The sequence below is a fragment of the Saimiri boliviensis genome, chromosome 2 (assembly GCF_048565385.1).
Source record: "Saimiri boliviensis isolate mSaiBol1 chromosome 2, mSaiBol1.pri, whole genome shotgun sequence".
Classification (NCBI taxonomy): domain Eukaryota; kingdom Metazoa; phylum Chordata; class Mammalia; order Primates; family Cebidae; genus Saimiri; species Saimiri boliviensis.
Window position 1 is genome coordinate 191,728,687 of NC_133450.1, and position 15,848 is coordinate 191,744,534.

Consider the following 15,848-nt stretch of genomic DNA (forward strand, 5'->3'; position numbering starts at 1 on the left):
GTGAGTTAAAAGATTTGTTCCTTGACTAATCTCAGATCCCCTCTCTGTGGTCTCCACCCATTGGTTCAGCAAAGCATATGAAGGTCAAATAGACATCACTTAACAAAAGACCCTTCAACTGCCTCGAGGAAGTGATCACACTGTCTCTTCACTAGACTCCTTCAAGGATACAAGACCTTCACTGCCCTCATTTTAGACCCTGCACTTCTCATAATGCAACCTCAGATCATAGTCATTTTTCCAGCAACTACATTATAATGTTGCCCCAAACAAAACTGTTGTGGAAAATACAGAAAATTCTTGTATTTTAATTACCTACTAAAATCCCAGCTGAAGAAAAGTAGGCAGTCTCCTGGGCTTCTCTCTAATAAATAGAATTTTGTCCACAGAAACTTTTTTTGTTTAAAGAATAGAAATGCCAGATCCTGGTTGGAGATTAGACTTCTGAATTAAAGTGTCACTCTAGTAATCCCAGGTCATTTAATCAATGGCAGAGCCTGTGAGACTTCACAACTCTCATCTTTTACTGATAGAGATCCCATGTATATTGAGGCCCCATTATATGTGTGGCCATTTTAATATATCATTTTATTCTCACAACTACCCTATGAGGTTTGCACTATTATCTAAATTTCACAGATGAAATTTCTTAAATACATATAGCTGGTAAGTCAAAGGGACAAGACTCAAAGTCCATTCTTGAAGTTCCCCTCTTGAAGAGGGGAACTTCTTCAAAACAAAAGAAAGATTTTTGGAAGCTTTCTCAGTCTTATAAGGTTGTGGCAAGGAGACAGCTCCACTTATCAGGAAGGAATGTTAAGTAAGACTCAATAGATGCAGAGTGGCTGGGTGCAGTGGCTCATGCCTGTAATCCCAAGATTTTGGGAGGCCGACGTGGGTGGATCACTTGAGGTCAGGAGTTCAAGACCAGCCTGGCCAATGCGGTGAAACCCCATATCTACTAAAAAATACAAAAATTGGCCGGGCATGGTGGCACATGCCTGTGATCCCAGCTACTTGGGAGGCTGAGGCAGGAGAATCGCTTGAACCTGGGAGGCAGAGGTTGCAGAGAGCTGAGACTATGCCACTGTTCTCCAGCCTGGGTGACAGAGCGAGCCTCTGAAAGAAAAAAAAAAAAAGATGCAGAGTGAGGGTATGAAAAGGCCTTCTGGTCAGACAGAAAGGCAGATTTTCCTCACTCATGTGATAATTAAGAGGCAGTACTGAGCAGAAAGTTCAGAGCAGAAAATCAGATCAGCTCTGACAGTTCTTCAACCAGCTACTGTCCTGTTGTAGCTGTTTCTTGTAAGTGAGTTTTCCAGAAAACAGAAGCTTATTCCATTTGAATGATGATACATTTTGTTTAGAACATTAGTCAATTTTCATGAAGACAAAACTTTTTTTTAGCATAGCTTCTAACCTTTCTGGGGAAAAAAACCAGTCAAACAGCAGATTTTCTGCCACACGCCTGCCAGGTAACTCAGGCACACAAGTCCTGGAGCCCCACTTTTCCCATTGACAGACAGTGAAGAGCAAAGCCTGCCTCATTCCATTGTTTCAAGAATTAAATGAGATAATTTGTGTATCATGAGTGGCAAACACTATGTTCAGGAACGTTTTAGCTGCCCCTTCTCATCCTCTTCTCCTCTTAGTACATAATTTGATTCTGAACATCAGTCACTGCTCTGGTCTATGCACAGCAGTGCTCTTGGGCTTAGAGAAGTCTGCCCCAAACCCCAAATGACCCCAGATAGTTGTACTTAGACTTTGGATCCACTTTTAATGGCCTTTTGTCTCCTTTCTAGCTGTCAGGTCTACACTGCCATTTTTCACTATCAAGTCCCTCTTCTCACTCTGAGTTTGTTGTGTTTAAACTGCTATAGGCTTGGAAAAGTAGGGCGCCTGGATTGTTAATCATATTTGTAGAGCAAAAGTTAGCAGGCTTTGAGGGAGACTCTCCTGCAAGGGGGGTAGACTGGGCTTACATAGATCATCCACTGTCTAATGCAACTGCGAAATGCCTCTGGGACTCCATTTTGGTATTCCTACAGACAGAAGAGCTGAGGTTGTTGGACACAGGAGTTCTAACTAGGCACTGGCATGCTTCTCGGTCTCTGCCAGATGGGGAGTTTCAGGAGGGTGGGGCCATGCCAGTTCTCTCCTGGAGCCCCAGGGTTTTCCACAGCGCCTAGTATACAGGGGCTACTCAATCAATGATTGTGGACTGATCAAATGAATGCATTTCTAATTTACTTGGTCACCTTAATTTTTGTTTTCTTTTTTCCTGAGACAAGCTCTGGCTCTGTCATTCCGGCTGGAATGCCACATCATGATCATGGCTCACCGTAGCCTCAAACTCCTGGGCTTCAGCAATCCTCCCACCTCAGCCTCCTGAGTAGCTGAGACTACAGGCACATGCCACTATGCCCAGCTAATTTTTTTTTCAATATTTTATTTTTTATTAACAAATAATTTTACATAATCATGGGGTACATATTTTGCTATGTACAACATATAGTGATCAGATAAGGCTAATCTGCATGTCTATCATCTCTAACATTTATTTATTTTTTATTTTATTATACTTTAAGTTCTGGGGTACATGTGCAGATCATGCAGGTTTGTTTTTAAATTTTTTGTAGAGATGAGGTCTTGCCATGCTGCCCAGGGTGGTCTAACTCTTAGGCTTCCTGCCTTGGCCTCTCAAAGTCTTAGGATCACAGGCATGAGCCACTATGCCTTCATTTTCTCTACATCTGATAGAAACACAGTCTTAGGACCTGTGACTGACAAATGGGTACTCTTGTGTGAGGATGGGCCATCCTGAGTTCACACGCTTTAGCCCCATGATCCGCTTTGGTTCTTACTAGCTGTAGACACGTAACCATGACACTACTAAAAAAAAAAAAAACCCAATTTCATAATTTTATTAAGTTTCCTTTTGCCTCTTCCACTCCCCATGCAATAAAGATATTTCCTTTTTATATTAAGGTTTACAACAATAATAGTAATAAACCCTCACAACAGTAAAGCAGTTAACAGTTGGGATGAAGCTTTCCCTTTGGGGGCCTCATTTAAGCCTCTAGACAACCCCATGAAGCAGATGGGGTAGGGATCATTGCTTCCATTTCAGAGATGAGGCAGCTGGGGACCAGAGATGTAAACCGACCTGCCTGAGGTCACACAGCTGGCAGAGCTAAAACCAGAACCCACATTAGAGTGCTTGAGAGTTTAGAACAGACCACTGAGGACAGAGGAGAAGACAACAGCAACATGCCATGCTCATACTGTGCTGATGCCAAAGTGAACATTTGCCACAGGGCTATAAATAGGCCTTGCATTTGCTGGAGTCTGCGATCCCATTGGGTGGCAGTTCCAATCTCAAGAACACAGCAACACGCTGTAAAGTTTCCACTGCAGCATTTGGATGGTAGAGGCATGGCTGTTTCCATGTGGTGTCTGCTCTGATTCTGACAGGAACAGGAAGGCTCTCTGGGGGAGGGGGGGGTCTCTGCTCTGAGTGTCTCCTCCCACTATCACTTACCAGCCTTCATCCAGTGTGAAAACACAGAAGGTCCTTAGGACCTTCTGGACCTTCCAGAAGAACTTCTTCCTAACCAGACAAGACCATAAGTCCTTGAGGGCAGAGTCCACCTGGGGACCCAACATACGGACTCTACACCCAGCCCAAACCCTCTGAGAAACTCCTCAGAATGGAGCAGCGAGCAAAGACTCTAAGAGAAACCTCATCTTAAAATACCAAACTAACAAGAGTGAAGAGGAAAACGGATAAGAAGGTGGGATGGTGTCTCCGTGCTGTGTGGAAGGCAGACAGCTGGGGACTTTGGGATAAAAGGAAGACAGACACACCGTCTGTCCTGAAGCAGAAACCATGGCTGGGAAAGCCACTTGGAAAATCATCCCAGTGCATGACAGAGTGAGAGCACAGTCACACCTGGGCTTTGGTTTGGCTTAAATTGGAACATAAGGCCTATCTACGTTTCTTGCAAACTGGAGGTAGCCAGGGCCTGGTGTGGCATCTTCACGGATCATTTTTATTAATTTATTTTCCCTGAAGTTATTTGTTTTCCTCCTTTGATCAGCACCAATCACCCACCATGCACTGTGGAGATGCTGGAGAGGGAACACCAAGTTTATTCTCTAAAAGAAAGCATGCGTTCACATTTGGGCCATTATTTTCCTTTCTAAAGTGAGTTATTTCTGGACCCTAGGTAGTAAGGAGCAAGGTTTATTGAGTTTTGGAGTAAAATTATTAAATCTATTCACTCTGTATTTTCAATTTTTCTCATGGTTCTCCTTCAGTTTCAATGTGGAAAGGCCTCTTACTACTCTTCATTGATAAATGAAACGCTAAACATAATTTTGTGAAATCTACCAGTAAAACTTGCCAGTAAATGGTGGCCCAGTCCATCTTTGGACACCTGAGTCCCTATACAAACAACCAAAAAAAGATGGGTGGTATTTACTGAGGGCTCACTGTACATCAGGTGCTATGCAAAAGGTTTTTGTTCAACAATCTTATTGACAGATGTTATAATCCCCATTTTACAGATGAGAAAACCGGGGCTCAGAGAATGTAAACAACATGCCCAACTTCAGTAAGAAGTAGCGGAGCAGGGATTCAAGCCCAAGCTGATGGGCTCCTGAGTGTCAGCCTCCATCCAGGATCCCCTGAAATGTCAGCCTCACAGCCTCTCCCACCTCCCGGCTAAATCGGATGATCAGGCAGTTCTTTTTTAGCTCCTGAGCCTTCAGGTTCAAATGACCACATGTGACCACGGCTTCCAGCCATCGCTCTGTCCTCACTCCTTGTCTCTTTTCAATTCCTACACCTGTCTGAAACAGGCTACCAGGAGCTGGGCAGGTCTCCCCAGGTGGGATCTCTCCAACGAAGAGCAGAGGGACTACCCTGCCCTGCGTGTAGACATGCAATCTAAGGTCACTGCGACTCTCTGGCACTGTGCTGGTGACCTTAGTTACCAGACCCTGCAGTAAACTGGGGATCGACTGGAACACCCAAAGTCCCTTCTCTTCACAACAGACAATACTCCTGAGCTATGCCTCTACTTCGTGGACTGAGGCAGCTTCATTTGTTCTCATATAATATTATGTTAGGACCATTTACTCTGCTTGGATTTAGTCAAACATTCCAACCTGTTAAGGTTCTTTGCACTCAGACTCTGTCATCCAATGTATTTCATGACTTCTAGAATTCCTATTTATAACCTCATCCACATTACTGATAAAAAGATCAAAGAGGACAGAGACCTGTGGCCCATCACCAGACATTACACCTAGAATAACCTCAGTCTAAAAGGTGAGGCTTACTGGGTAGACAGTGACTCACCTGACTGGGCTCATTTTGTTGACTTTTCTCCTGACTGGACTGGGAGGGCTGGGAGCTGAGACATCAAAATGGAAACTGACTTAGTTCCTGTGTTATCTCCCCTATATCTAACTTAAGTCATAAATCATATGGGGGAAATCATTTTAAAGACTAGATTGGGGATCAGGTGAATGGAGATGGAGCCTTGGCTCTGCCATGAATTGGCTGAGGGCCCTTGGACAATTCCCTTTACTCCCTGGAGCTCTATTTCCTCATCTGTAAAATAGAAAAGTCATAGTTGCTTCACATGGTTATTGAAAAGATTAAATGAGATATGGCATACAAAGGTAGTTTGTCTCTGTAAAGGATTCAGGAGTAGAAAATCAACAGTTGATTAATTTGTCCCTAACCTAAGACTCTGAGCCCTACCTACAGGACAGGGAGGGGAGTTGAGTCACTTCAGCCTCACCCTGATTTCTGGTATCTTCCTGGCTAAGTTGAGCAGGCTTAGAATTAGCCAACAGGACTTAGACATCAGGTAAGACCAAGGTCCCTGGTTCTTCCTATGAAGAGCTCTGGGGTTTTAGCCCTGGGGTTTTAGCTCCCTGGAAAGAGGAAAGAACGGTGAACATAACACTTCTGCTTCCAGGAACCCAGGTTCAGTCCCATGATCCCACTCGCAGACTGAGCAGGGAGAGAATGAATCTGAGAAGAAGCTTCGTGAACCTCCCCAAAGACACGAATGATACAACTGTTTTACTTACACAACAGAACACTTTTGCTGCCATATTCTGGTCAAACTGGCCAAGGATGATCCGCACATCATTCCCCTGTGGACGGAAGGACATGTCATGAGGTGAGTAGATGTTCATCACCCCGCAAAGGGTTCAAGGCTGTGGGCAGACAACATTCCAGCGCCTCTGGCTCTTAGCCCTGAGCTTTGCCTGGGCAGGTGGGCAGGGCAGAACCTTACCCCCTACCCCAGCCCAGCCTGGATTCTCTAGCCTTCTCTGGGGCCAGCTTTCCTGTGGCTCCTGCAGTCAGCCCACCCTGGTCTCATGGGCAAGCCTAGGGCAAATCTGTACAGGCTGAAGGCTAAAGCTGAGTGCTCTCAGAGGCCTTGCAACCTCCCCTGTTCTCCTCCCACCAGGGCAGGCAAACCCTGCAGTCCATGGAGGCATCATCTAACTTTCTTCCTCACTTTACATCGAGGGAAACTGAGGCCAGAGGAGGAGAAAGGAGCTTCTAAGGGCCCCTAGGAAGTTGGTGGCAGAGACAGGACCCCAACCAACCACACTCTGCAGCCGTGCCCCAGTGTTCTAGCCCATTCTACCTTCTTGACAGTTAATCCCTCGAGAAATTCTTGGAGCCCACAGAGCTTCCCAGTTAAGAGGTTTCAGACTCACTCTGAGCTTTGTTCACAACTCAGCTCTATCAACAAACCATAGGTGGCCTCTGGTTGCTTCTTTTCCATCTCAGCCCCAGTTTCCTCATCTGCAAAATGAGGATAATGGTAGTGCTTTCCTTACTGGGTTTCTGGGAAGACTAAGTGAAATAGTCCTTGTAAAGTGCACTTAACACAGTGCCTAGCACATAGTGAGTGTCCGACTTTATTTCCAAGGAAAATCTACAGTATATTTGAAAGCCTTATACATGGGATTACATTCATTATCTCAGTGTGGTTAATAGGAATGTGTACAGTGACCCCTGTGACTCATTCATTCATTCAGCAAACAGTTACTGAGCACCAGCCAGAGGCTCTCCTGGGTCAGGTTAATGGGGTCTTGGTTGCTTTCTGGGGCACTGGGATCCAGCTGAGTCCTACCCCATGGAGAACAGGCTGAAAGAGAATGGGTGGGATGGCCACCAGGAGACCAGCCAGGCCCTGGCCCACACACCTGCTCCCCATCCCGGCCGCTTCCTGCCCTCCACAGTGAGGCCCAGCCTTGCAGGTGCTGCCACCTTCCTGCTGCTCAGCCATCCCCTCCAGCAGGCCTCATGGCCCTTTGATGCATAAAGAAGAAAAATATGCCTTTAAAGATCAGTTTTTAGCATCTTTCAAAATTGGAAAGTGCTGACTGAGAGGCCATTTTACTCGTCATGTACTTTAGCAAAATAAAGAAGGCCTGGATTCTAAAATCATCTTTCGTTTGCAAGCAAGAATGGAAAGAAGAGGGAGAAAAAAAAAAAAAAAAAAACACTGGCTCAGAAAGGACTTTAAAAGATCGTTAACAGAGCAGTGGAAGGAAGGCAAGCCTTTGTCATCACCACGTCTGCAATGCTATAAAAAGTTCTAAGCTGCTTCCGTTCGTTCTGTGGACTTGCTTCCAGGCATGCTCCAAGATCTTTCTGCTTGTTTGGTGAAAAATTTTAGCATTTTTTGCTGCTGACAGTACCCATCCATCCTTCCATTCATCCAGCAAATATCTATTGATCATCTACTTTGTGCCAAACCCTGCACTGCAAATACGGTATGGTAAAAATGGCTTATTGGATTCTGAAGTCAGAGATCTGGATTCAAATCACAGTTCCACCTCTTATTAGCTGAAAACTTTGGGTCTTAATCTCCTGGAGCCTCAATTTCTTCATCTCTGAGACAGGGATAATTCTATCTACCTTGCCAAGTGGTTGTTGGATTTACCATAACAAAACCCACCTGGTGGCTTCCATGTTGCTCTCTGCTGGCTCCTCTCCTGCCTCCCTGGCCACTCCTGCTCATACTCCTCATCATCAGCTCCTGACCTTTTTGCCCATCCCTAAATGCTGGTGTCCTGCCCTTAGCTCTTTGCTCCCATCACTCTCCCTTGGCCATCTCGCTCATTACCCCAGCCACAACTGTTCTCTGTGTGCTGTGGACTCCAAATCTCTCTCTCCAGCCCCAGCGTTTTCTCCAGTTTCCCACCCGACTCCAGTTGGGTTCTCCCAGGCACCTCCAGCACAACGTGTCCCAAGCTGAATCCACCAGCTTTCCCAACAGACCCTTTCCTCCTCCTGTGTTGTTCATTTCTGACAATGGTAAGGAACTTGGGAGTCATCTTAGACTCACTCCTCTTCTTCACCCCTCATGCAAGCCATAACCAGAACCTGTTGGTTCTGTCTGCTCATGACTAGCTCCTGAAACAGCCCCAACCCTCCAGCCCCACTGCCCTGAGCTTGGCCACCATCATTCCTTACTTGGGGAATAGCAACAGCCTCCCACCTGCATCCTTGCCATGAATCCTTCCCCATCCACCCATCTCCCACAGAGCACAGGAAGAGTTCATTCCTAGATTCAAGTCTGTTTGTGTGAAATCTGTCCATGGCTCCCTGAGGCTTGCAGATCAAATTCTGAGCTCCTTAGCACATTCAAGGGTGCTAAAGATAAAGGCTGTAAAGATCTTATGCAGTCTTTACCAACTGAATTCTGCTGAATTCTCTCACATTTCTCATACCCTGCCTCGGCAGTGAGAATGAACTACCTGGAGTTCCCTAAGACAGGAGTGCCATTTTCATTCATTCATTCACTCATTCATTTATTCATTCATATTCTCACTCTGCACTCTTGCTTTTCTGCAAGTTTATCCCTCCAGAGTGCCCTTCCCTCCCCTCCCACTCACTCTGCCTACATAACTGCTACTTACCCTTCTTACCTTAGCCCAGGCTCCTCTGCTCTGAGAAACCATCTCTCTGTCCCATCAGGCTTGATGACCACTTCTTCCTCTGTGAGCCTGGACCACTCTGTGCTTCCCTCCAATATGGCTCAAGTCTACTTACTTATCTATCCTCCCCACTGGACTAAGGGTAACTTGACTCATCTCTGAGTCCCCAGCTCCCAGATCAGGGTGCTACACATTTGTCAACCAATATGTGTTGAATGCACGATGAAGTGAATTAATCCAGTGTGCAGCATCATGCACAATGCCTGTCCCACACTGCTCATTCAATCACCAGTAGCCATTATCTCCACTGCACTAATCTCCAGCCAGCCCCAAGGTCTAGACCCTGGGGTCACCATGTCTACTTCTCGAGTAGACAGAAGGACCCACATCTTCCTGACCTCCTGACCACCTGCTGACAGTTAAATAACCAACTCTGCCACTTGTGGACCATGTGGTATCTTTGTTGCTATGACAACCAAGTTGCAAAGACCACCTGGTTCTGTGCTCCTAGGCTGTTAGGTTTGGATGGGGCCCAAGGGATCACCCATCTAGCTTATCTCTTCCCAGAGACGTACAAGGCTCGCCCAGGGCTCCACAGCACCAAAGTGAAAGCCAGGGCCCTCACTTTGGAGCTCCTTGACCATTAGAGGGCCCTGGATGAAAATCCTGTGCAGAGCCAGGTCATGCCTGTGGCAGGAAGCTGTGCACATACACTCTGCTTCTAGATGGTGAGAAAGAGGGGGCAAGACACTGCCAAGTCTGGGAGGAAGGAGGAATGTCCCAGAATCCAGGGATGGGGAGAGGCCGCATGGGGGATGAGACCAGATGGGGGTCTTGGGGGGCAGCATAGAGCAGCATGAAGAGTTTGAGGTTCTCAAACTGGGGTATGCGCATTCTTGAGCATGAGGAGCTGTCCCGAGAGTAGGAAATGCAGATATACAGGGTTCTTCTTTCTGGAATAGCAACTTACAGAAGATTCAGGGGTTAGGAAAAAGGTTTTAGATTTGGGGACTCTTAATAGTTTTTCCACACATGTGCATGCTCTCACAAAAGTTCCAGAATCATGCTTTTCAATGTTGCACAGCTTACATCTTTTCCCAAAAGTCCAGAGAGTAGAAAGAGGAAATCTGGGAATAGCAGTAGCCCCTGCTTTCAGCCAAACTGCCTGCCTCCCTGCCAGGGTTATGGGCCTGTTCTCTTATGCTGAAAGGGCTTGGGGCACTTCAGGCAGTAGTAGGGGGTAGGAAGGGACAGCCATAACTATCCCTGAGGATGACAGTGACAGATCAGAGCTGTGATATCACAAAGGACTGGAAACGTGGCAGAGGGCAGGGTCTGGAAAATCCTGTGCCCCTCCAGGGACTTGGCTCTACAGGGACCTTCCTGGAGTGAAAACAAATGACCTGAGTTGGGGCAAATGAGATGGCCAGGTCTAGGGTTGGAGACCATACATGGAGACCTATGTTCACACCCTCAAGAGGCTACTTCCACAGGAAAGGGGCAAACATGGAAGGAAATAGCTGTGGGAATGGGGTAGGAAAATGGGAAGAGGTGTTCAGTCCAACCCCTCACAGTGACAGGATGAGTGAGGGAGAGGCCTGCTAAACTCTCTCTGGAGAGAAGCCTAATGTTGCCAAACCCTGGGTAGGTTACCTTTCCTCTTTCTTGACCCTGTCTCATCCCTCATCTAGAACCACTTTGCCTCTGGGATGCTTAAAGAGAGCTAAAATCTCTCTCACACACACACACACACGCGCACACGCACGCACACGCACACACACGCACACACAACACTTAACAAGGATAATCCAATTCAAAGAACTAGCATGTACCCCCAGTTTGCAAGCAATCCTAACACCATAAAAATAACAACTCTTGAGCCCTTTCTCAGCTGTTGCGATAAGCGGTCCAACAGCCCCACCCTGGGAGGTGGGCACTATTATTATGCTCACTTTGGAAAGATTTACGAGCAAACCAAGGCCCAAAGAATAAAGCAACCTTTCCAGGTGCAGTCCCCTCCTTGGGGCTGGTGTGCCTGCCCCGGCTGCAGTGAAGGTGGGCTGCTGACAGCTCACTCCCTTCTCTGGAGAACTGCCCCCAGCTAAGGGGAGCTTCCTGGCCAAGGGAGCCATGCCATGCCTCACACCCCACAGAGAACAGCTAACAACTGACTCACACTGGTGGAAAACTCCAGGCCCCTTGCTGAAAGGTGGGATCAGCTCTGTGGTGCTGTCTGTGCTCTGGAGGCCCCTCTGGGGCCAGATTAAACTGGTATCCATCCCAGACAGAGCTTCGCCTGCCTCATCCTGCTTCCCTCCCCTTCCGTCCTCCCAAAAGTACTCCCTCAATAAATCACTTTCCCAAGCATCCCAGGCTCTGTTTGTAGGGACTTCAATCTAAGATACCAGGTCACACAAATAGGAGGTGGTGGCACTGGCCTCGCCCCAGGTGGGTGCGGTCCCAGAGCCTGAGTGCTTGACCCCTCGCTCCTATCTACTGCCTCCCAGCTGAGGAGGCAAACCCCACTGGGCCTGAGCTGCTGGAGCTCAGCACACAATATGAGCAACAGCTCATCGAGAAAAGTCATGCAGATGTTGAAGTGAAAGGATATATATAAATGGCAAATGCAATCCTGAGCCACTAAAATCACTGGTGTGCATTTAAAAGCGCAGGACAGCAGAGGTGAGGAAGATTAGGAACCATGCCCTCCACCCAGCCTTCCCTGCCTCTGGAGCATGGAATCTTGCAAGGAAGGTCAAGCTCAACCCTGAGCCTAACCCTGACCTCTGGGCTGTCTGGAATTTCCTGCCACCTGTGCATCAGTCTAGGCCCACTGAATCGCATCCTAGTTTCTCAGAGCCTAGCCTCACAGACTACCTATTGCACTGGGCTGCTGAAAATTCATTTGCACAATGCTGTATAAAGGGATGAGATGCTATAAACCCCTAAGGCAGCAGGCTATTAGAAGCTGGCCGTGACCTAGGGCAGCAGGCACTGCCTAAGGCTTCGGAAGCCCAGGCCAGTCCTGTACCCCAACTGTCTGGCTGTAGACCTGGAGTAAGCCCTTAAAGGTTGGCCTAGAATGTTCTCCAAAGTCCCTCCTGGGTCTGACAAACTGATCCCACACCCAGAACGAGTAGTCTCTTTTATTTAGCTAAAATTTATTTTACTTAGACCCCACCCCCCACTGGAAATGTCCGCAAAGACAGAGAAGCAGGAAGTATACGCATCACTCTCAAGGAAGGGGCGAGGAGGGAAGAGCTCACAGCAGCCCACTGGAAAGCACAGCATTTCTTTAAGGTTTATTATTGTATCTGAAAAATTCATGTATATTTAACACTCTAATAATATATCTCTGTCGTAAGTTAAAAATAATACCTTTTCGTCTCCATGTCTCTGAGCAAACCTGGCCTGTGAGAAAGATGCACCATGTTTATTCTGCAGCTTTGCATCCCCTTGGGGTGCCTGTAAGAACCTCAGTTTCAGGCAGTCAGGATGGACTACCAGCCTGTGGGGGTGGCAGTTCTCATCAGGTCTCTCCTATCTGGTTGGGAAAAAGGGGGTCAATTCCCTAAGGACATTTTTGGCCAGAGTCGGGAGGGAGAGCACAGATCCCACTAGAACTTTCCCATGGAGCAAGGGGAGGACCATCCTCCTCAAAGCCTGTCTTTGTAGTCTTCTTATGACAACCAGAACAATAGCCACATCCTGGCTAGGCACAGCAGCTCATGCCTATAATCTCAGCACACTGGAGCTCAAGGCAGGAGGATTGCCTGACCTCAGGAGTTCAAGACCACTCTGGGAAACATGGAGAAACCCCATCTCTACTAAAAAAATATAAAAATTGGATGCATGTGGTGGTGCATGCCTGTAGTCCCAGCTACTTGGAAGACTGAGGTGGGAGGACTGCTTGAGCCCAGGAGGTTGAGGGTGCAGTGAGCTATGATCACACCGCTACACTCCAGCCTGGGAGACAGAGTGAGACTCTGTCCCCACCCCCCAACCTCCAATAAAAGCCCATATCCTAATCCCCAGAATGTGTGAGCATGCTGTCACATGATAAAGGGAAAATTCACATTGCAGATGGAACCAAGGTTATCAGCTGATCTTAAAATAAGATTTTCTTGGATTATCCAGGTGAGCCCAATGTATTCACAGGGTTCTTAAACATGGCTGAGGCAGAGACAGAGTGATACAGTGTGGGAAAAGCTCCACTGACTAGAGCTGGCTTTGAAGATAGCGGAAGAGAACCACCAGCCAAGGGATGCAGGTGACCTCTAGATGCTGGAACTAGAGCCTCCAGAAGGAACCTGGCCCCACTGACACCTTGATGTTAGCCTGTCAAGACCCATGTAGGACATCTGGCTTTCAGACAGTAAGATAAATGTGTGTTGCTCGAAGCTGTTCAGATTTGTCACAGCAGCAATGGGAAACAAATACACATCCCTCTCTGGAAGGTCCTGGAAGGCTGATCCTGTCTCCCTCCCCTCTCTGCTGGGGTTCTAGGACACTCAGTGGTTGCTGACTAGTCAAGCGGCTTTTCTGGTCAAAGCTGTCCCCTTAATGTGAGGCATAAGGATGCCCACTAGTACTGTGGGAGAATTGAGCTATTTTTGTGAGTTGCTCAAAAAAGAAAGCCAAACGTGGCTCTGAGTGGCGGAGACATATTTTCTTTTCCTTTTCTTAGGAGTAGAAAGCCTGGCTCCATTTAGAGGGTCTTCATGATGATGACGGGGGCCCAAATATTGCATCAATATAAGAAATAAAGAAGGGAGCTTGCTGCTTATCTGTGTCTTTCTGTCATGCCCCAGCACTTTTTTTTTTTAACCGCTCCCCTACTTAAGGCAAGTAAGCTGCAAAGCCAATTTATTCCTGTTTTATTACTAAGAAGAAATGGGTGAGAAGTCATTTAAAAATGTTGGGTATGCATAACTCCTGGAATGTTGAGAGGCCATGCAGGAATCTTTCTGCTGACTGAGGAGTGTGGGTAGACACAAAGCGGGGAGGCATGCCGCGGAGGTCAAGAGCCAGTCTGTAGCTGGACTGCTGAGCTAGAATCTCAGCTCAGTCACTGAATCAGCTTCATGGCCTCAGGCAAATTATTAAACTTCCCCTAGCTTCAGCTTCTCTACCTGTAAAATGGGGATAATAATAGTACCTATCTTCAGAGCAGGCAGTGGCAAACACTTTCTATAAAGGTTTACATAGTAAATATTTTAAGTCTCACAGGCCACATAGTCTCTGTTGTAATTACTCAATTCTGCTGCTGTAGCACAAAAGCAGCCAAAGACTTTGGTAAATGAATGTGTTCCAATAAAACTTTATTTACAAACACAGACAGTGGGCCAGATTTGACCGATGAGCTGTAGTTTGCTGACTGTTATTGCAGAGTTATTGTGAGGATGAAATGAATTCATGAATCTGTCGGCACAAAGGGAGTGCTTAGAAGTGTCCTCCTTTGATGTTGAAGCAGAAGCTTTGGATGAGAGCAGAAGAAGAGACTGTGATAAGATGAGAGAGAGGAAAGGAGCCCTCCAGAAAGAGGTGCCTGCTGGCACAGCACTGATGCAGGCAAGCAAGGTTCCTGCCTCCTCTGGTAAATTCACCTGCAATGGGGAAGCTCTGTGGGCCCAGTGACCCTAAATGAATTGCTCATAACCTCTCAGCTTTGTTTACTGTCTCAAAGTTTGGATTTTAGAGAGCCCTTTGTTATTATTTTAAGATATGCATTAAAAGATAGAGAGTTCCATGGCTTCTTTCCCTGAAATTTCCTAATTTTATTATTTAGTGTTTTATTATTTTTGTCTTTTCTCTATTCTAGTGTCTCTCAAGTTTCGAACATAATACCAATTACTGGTTTTTCAGCCTCCAAGAGAGTCCAGTAGTCTGCATATGGTGACCATCACACAATTGGGATGGCCCAGTGCCCTCTCCAGAGGAAGACAACAAAGCAGGGGCAAAGTCCAACCCCAGGTCCACTTGATTCAAAAGCCCCTGTTATGCCTGGTGCGGTGGCACACGCCTGTAATCCCAGCACTTTGGGAGGTCAAGGCGGACAGATCACCTAAGGTCAGGAGTTAAGAGACCAGCCTGGCCAACATGGTGAAACCCTATCTGTACGAAAAATACAAAAATTAGCCAGGCATGGTGGTGGGTGCCTATAATCTCAGCTACTCAGGAGGCTGAGGCAAGAGAATCACTTAAACCTGGGACATGGAGGTTGCAGTGAGCTGAGATTGTGCCATTGCTCTCCAGCCTGGGCAACAGAGTGAGACACACACACGCAAAAATCCCCTATTCTGAGTTTCTGTCTGGGATGATGAAAATGTCCTGGTAATCAATAATCTGATTTGTACAACACTGTGAATGTACTTAATGCCACTGAATTGAACACTTAAAAATGGTTAAAATGGTAAATTTTATGTCACATATACTTTACTACAATAAAAAAACAAAGGGTCACAACTAGAACAGCATTCCCTATGCTGATTTCTGACAAAAAAAGAAAAAAGAATGCTGGTGATTTCTGTAAAAGTGGGGTGTCTGACGGTGGGGGGCAGGGGACTGCAGATGGAAGGGACTTTTGGGGTATCTGATAAAGTTCTCTGACCTATGTGCTATTTCCCTTACGATTCATTAGGACATTCATTTGATTTCTATGGTTTTTGAATCTTCGTTTTATTTTACAATAAAAGATTTTCTTTAAAAGTTCCTGTTCTTTCCACAAAAGTATTTGGTCACTAGAGCACCTGGGTTGAACTGGGGCAACTGCCCCTCCATGTCAATTCCAGACATAAAGGTCTGTGGATGCCCCATAGTTGAAATCATGTACCACCAATTCCTCTGAAAAATGGAAATATGAA

At 46.6% G+C, this 15,848-nt stretch overlaps 1 protein-coding gene across 1 annotated transcript in view; it reads right to left on the reverse strand.

The window, feature by feature from the left end:
- The window catches only part of GABBR2 (gamma-aminobutyric acid type B receptor subunit 2), a 426,862-nt gene that overhangs the window by 195,663 nt on the left and 215,351 nt on the right, over positions 1–15,848 (reverse strand). Inside the window, exon 5 of the mRNA XM_039475217.2 lies at positions 6,112–6,177. Within this exon, the coding sequence (XP_039331151.1) occupies positions 6,112–6,177 (66 nt within the window). The remainder of the gene's footprint in view (positions 1–6,111; positions 6,178–15,848) is intronic.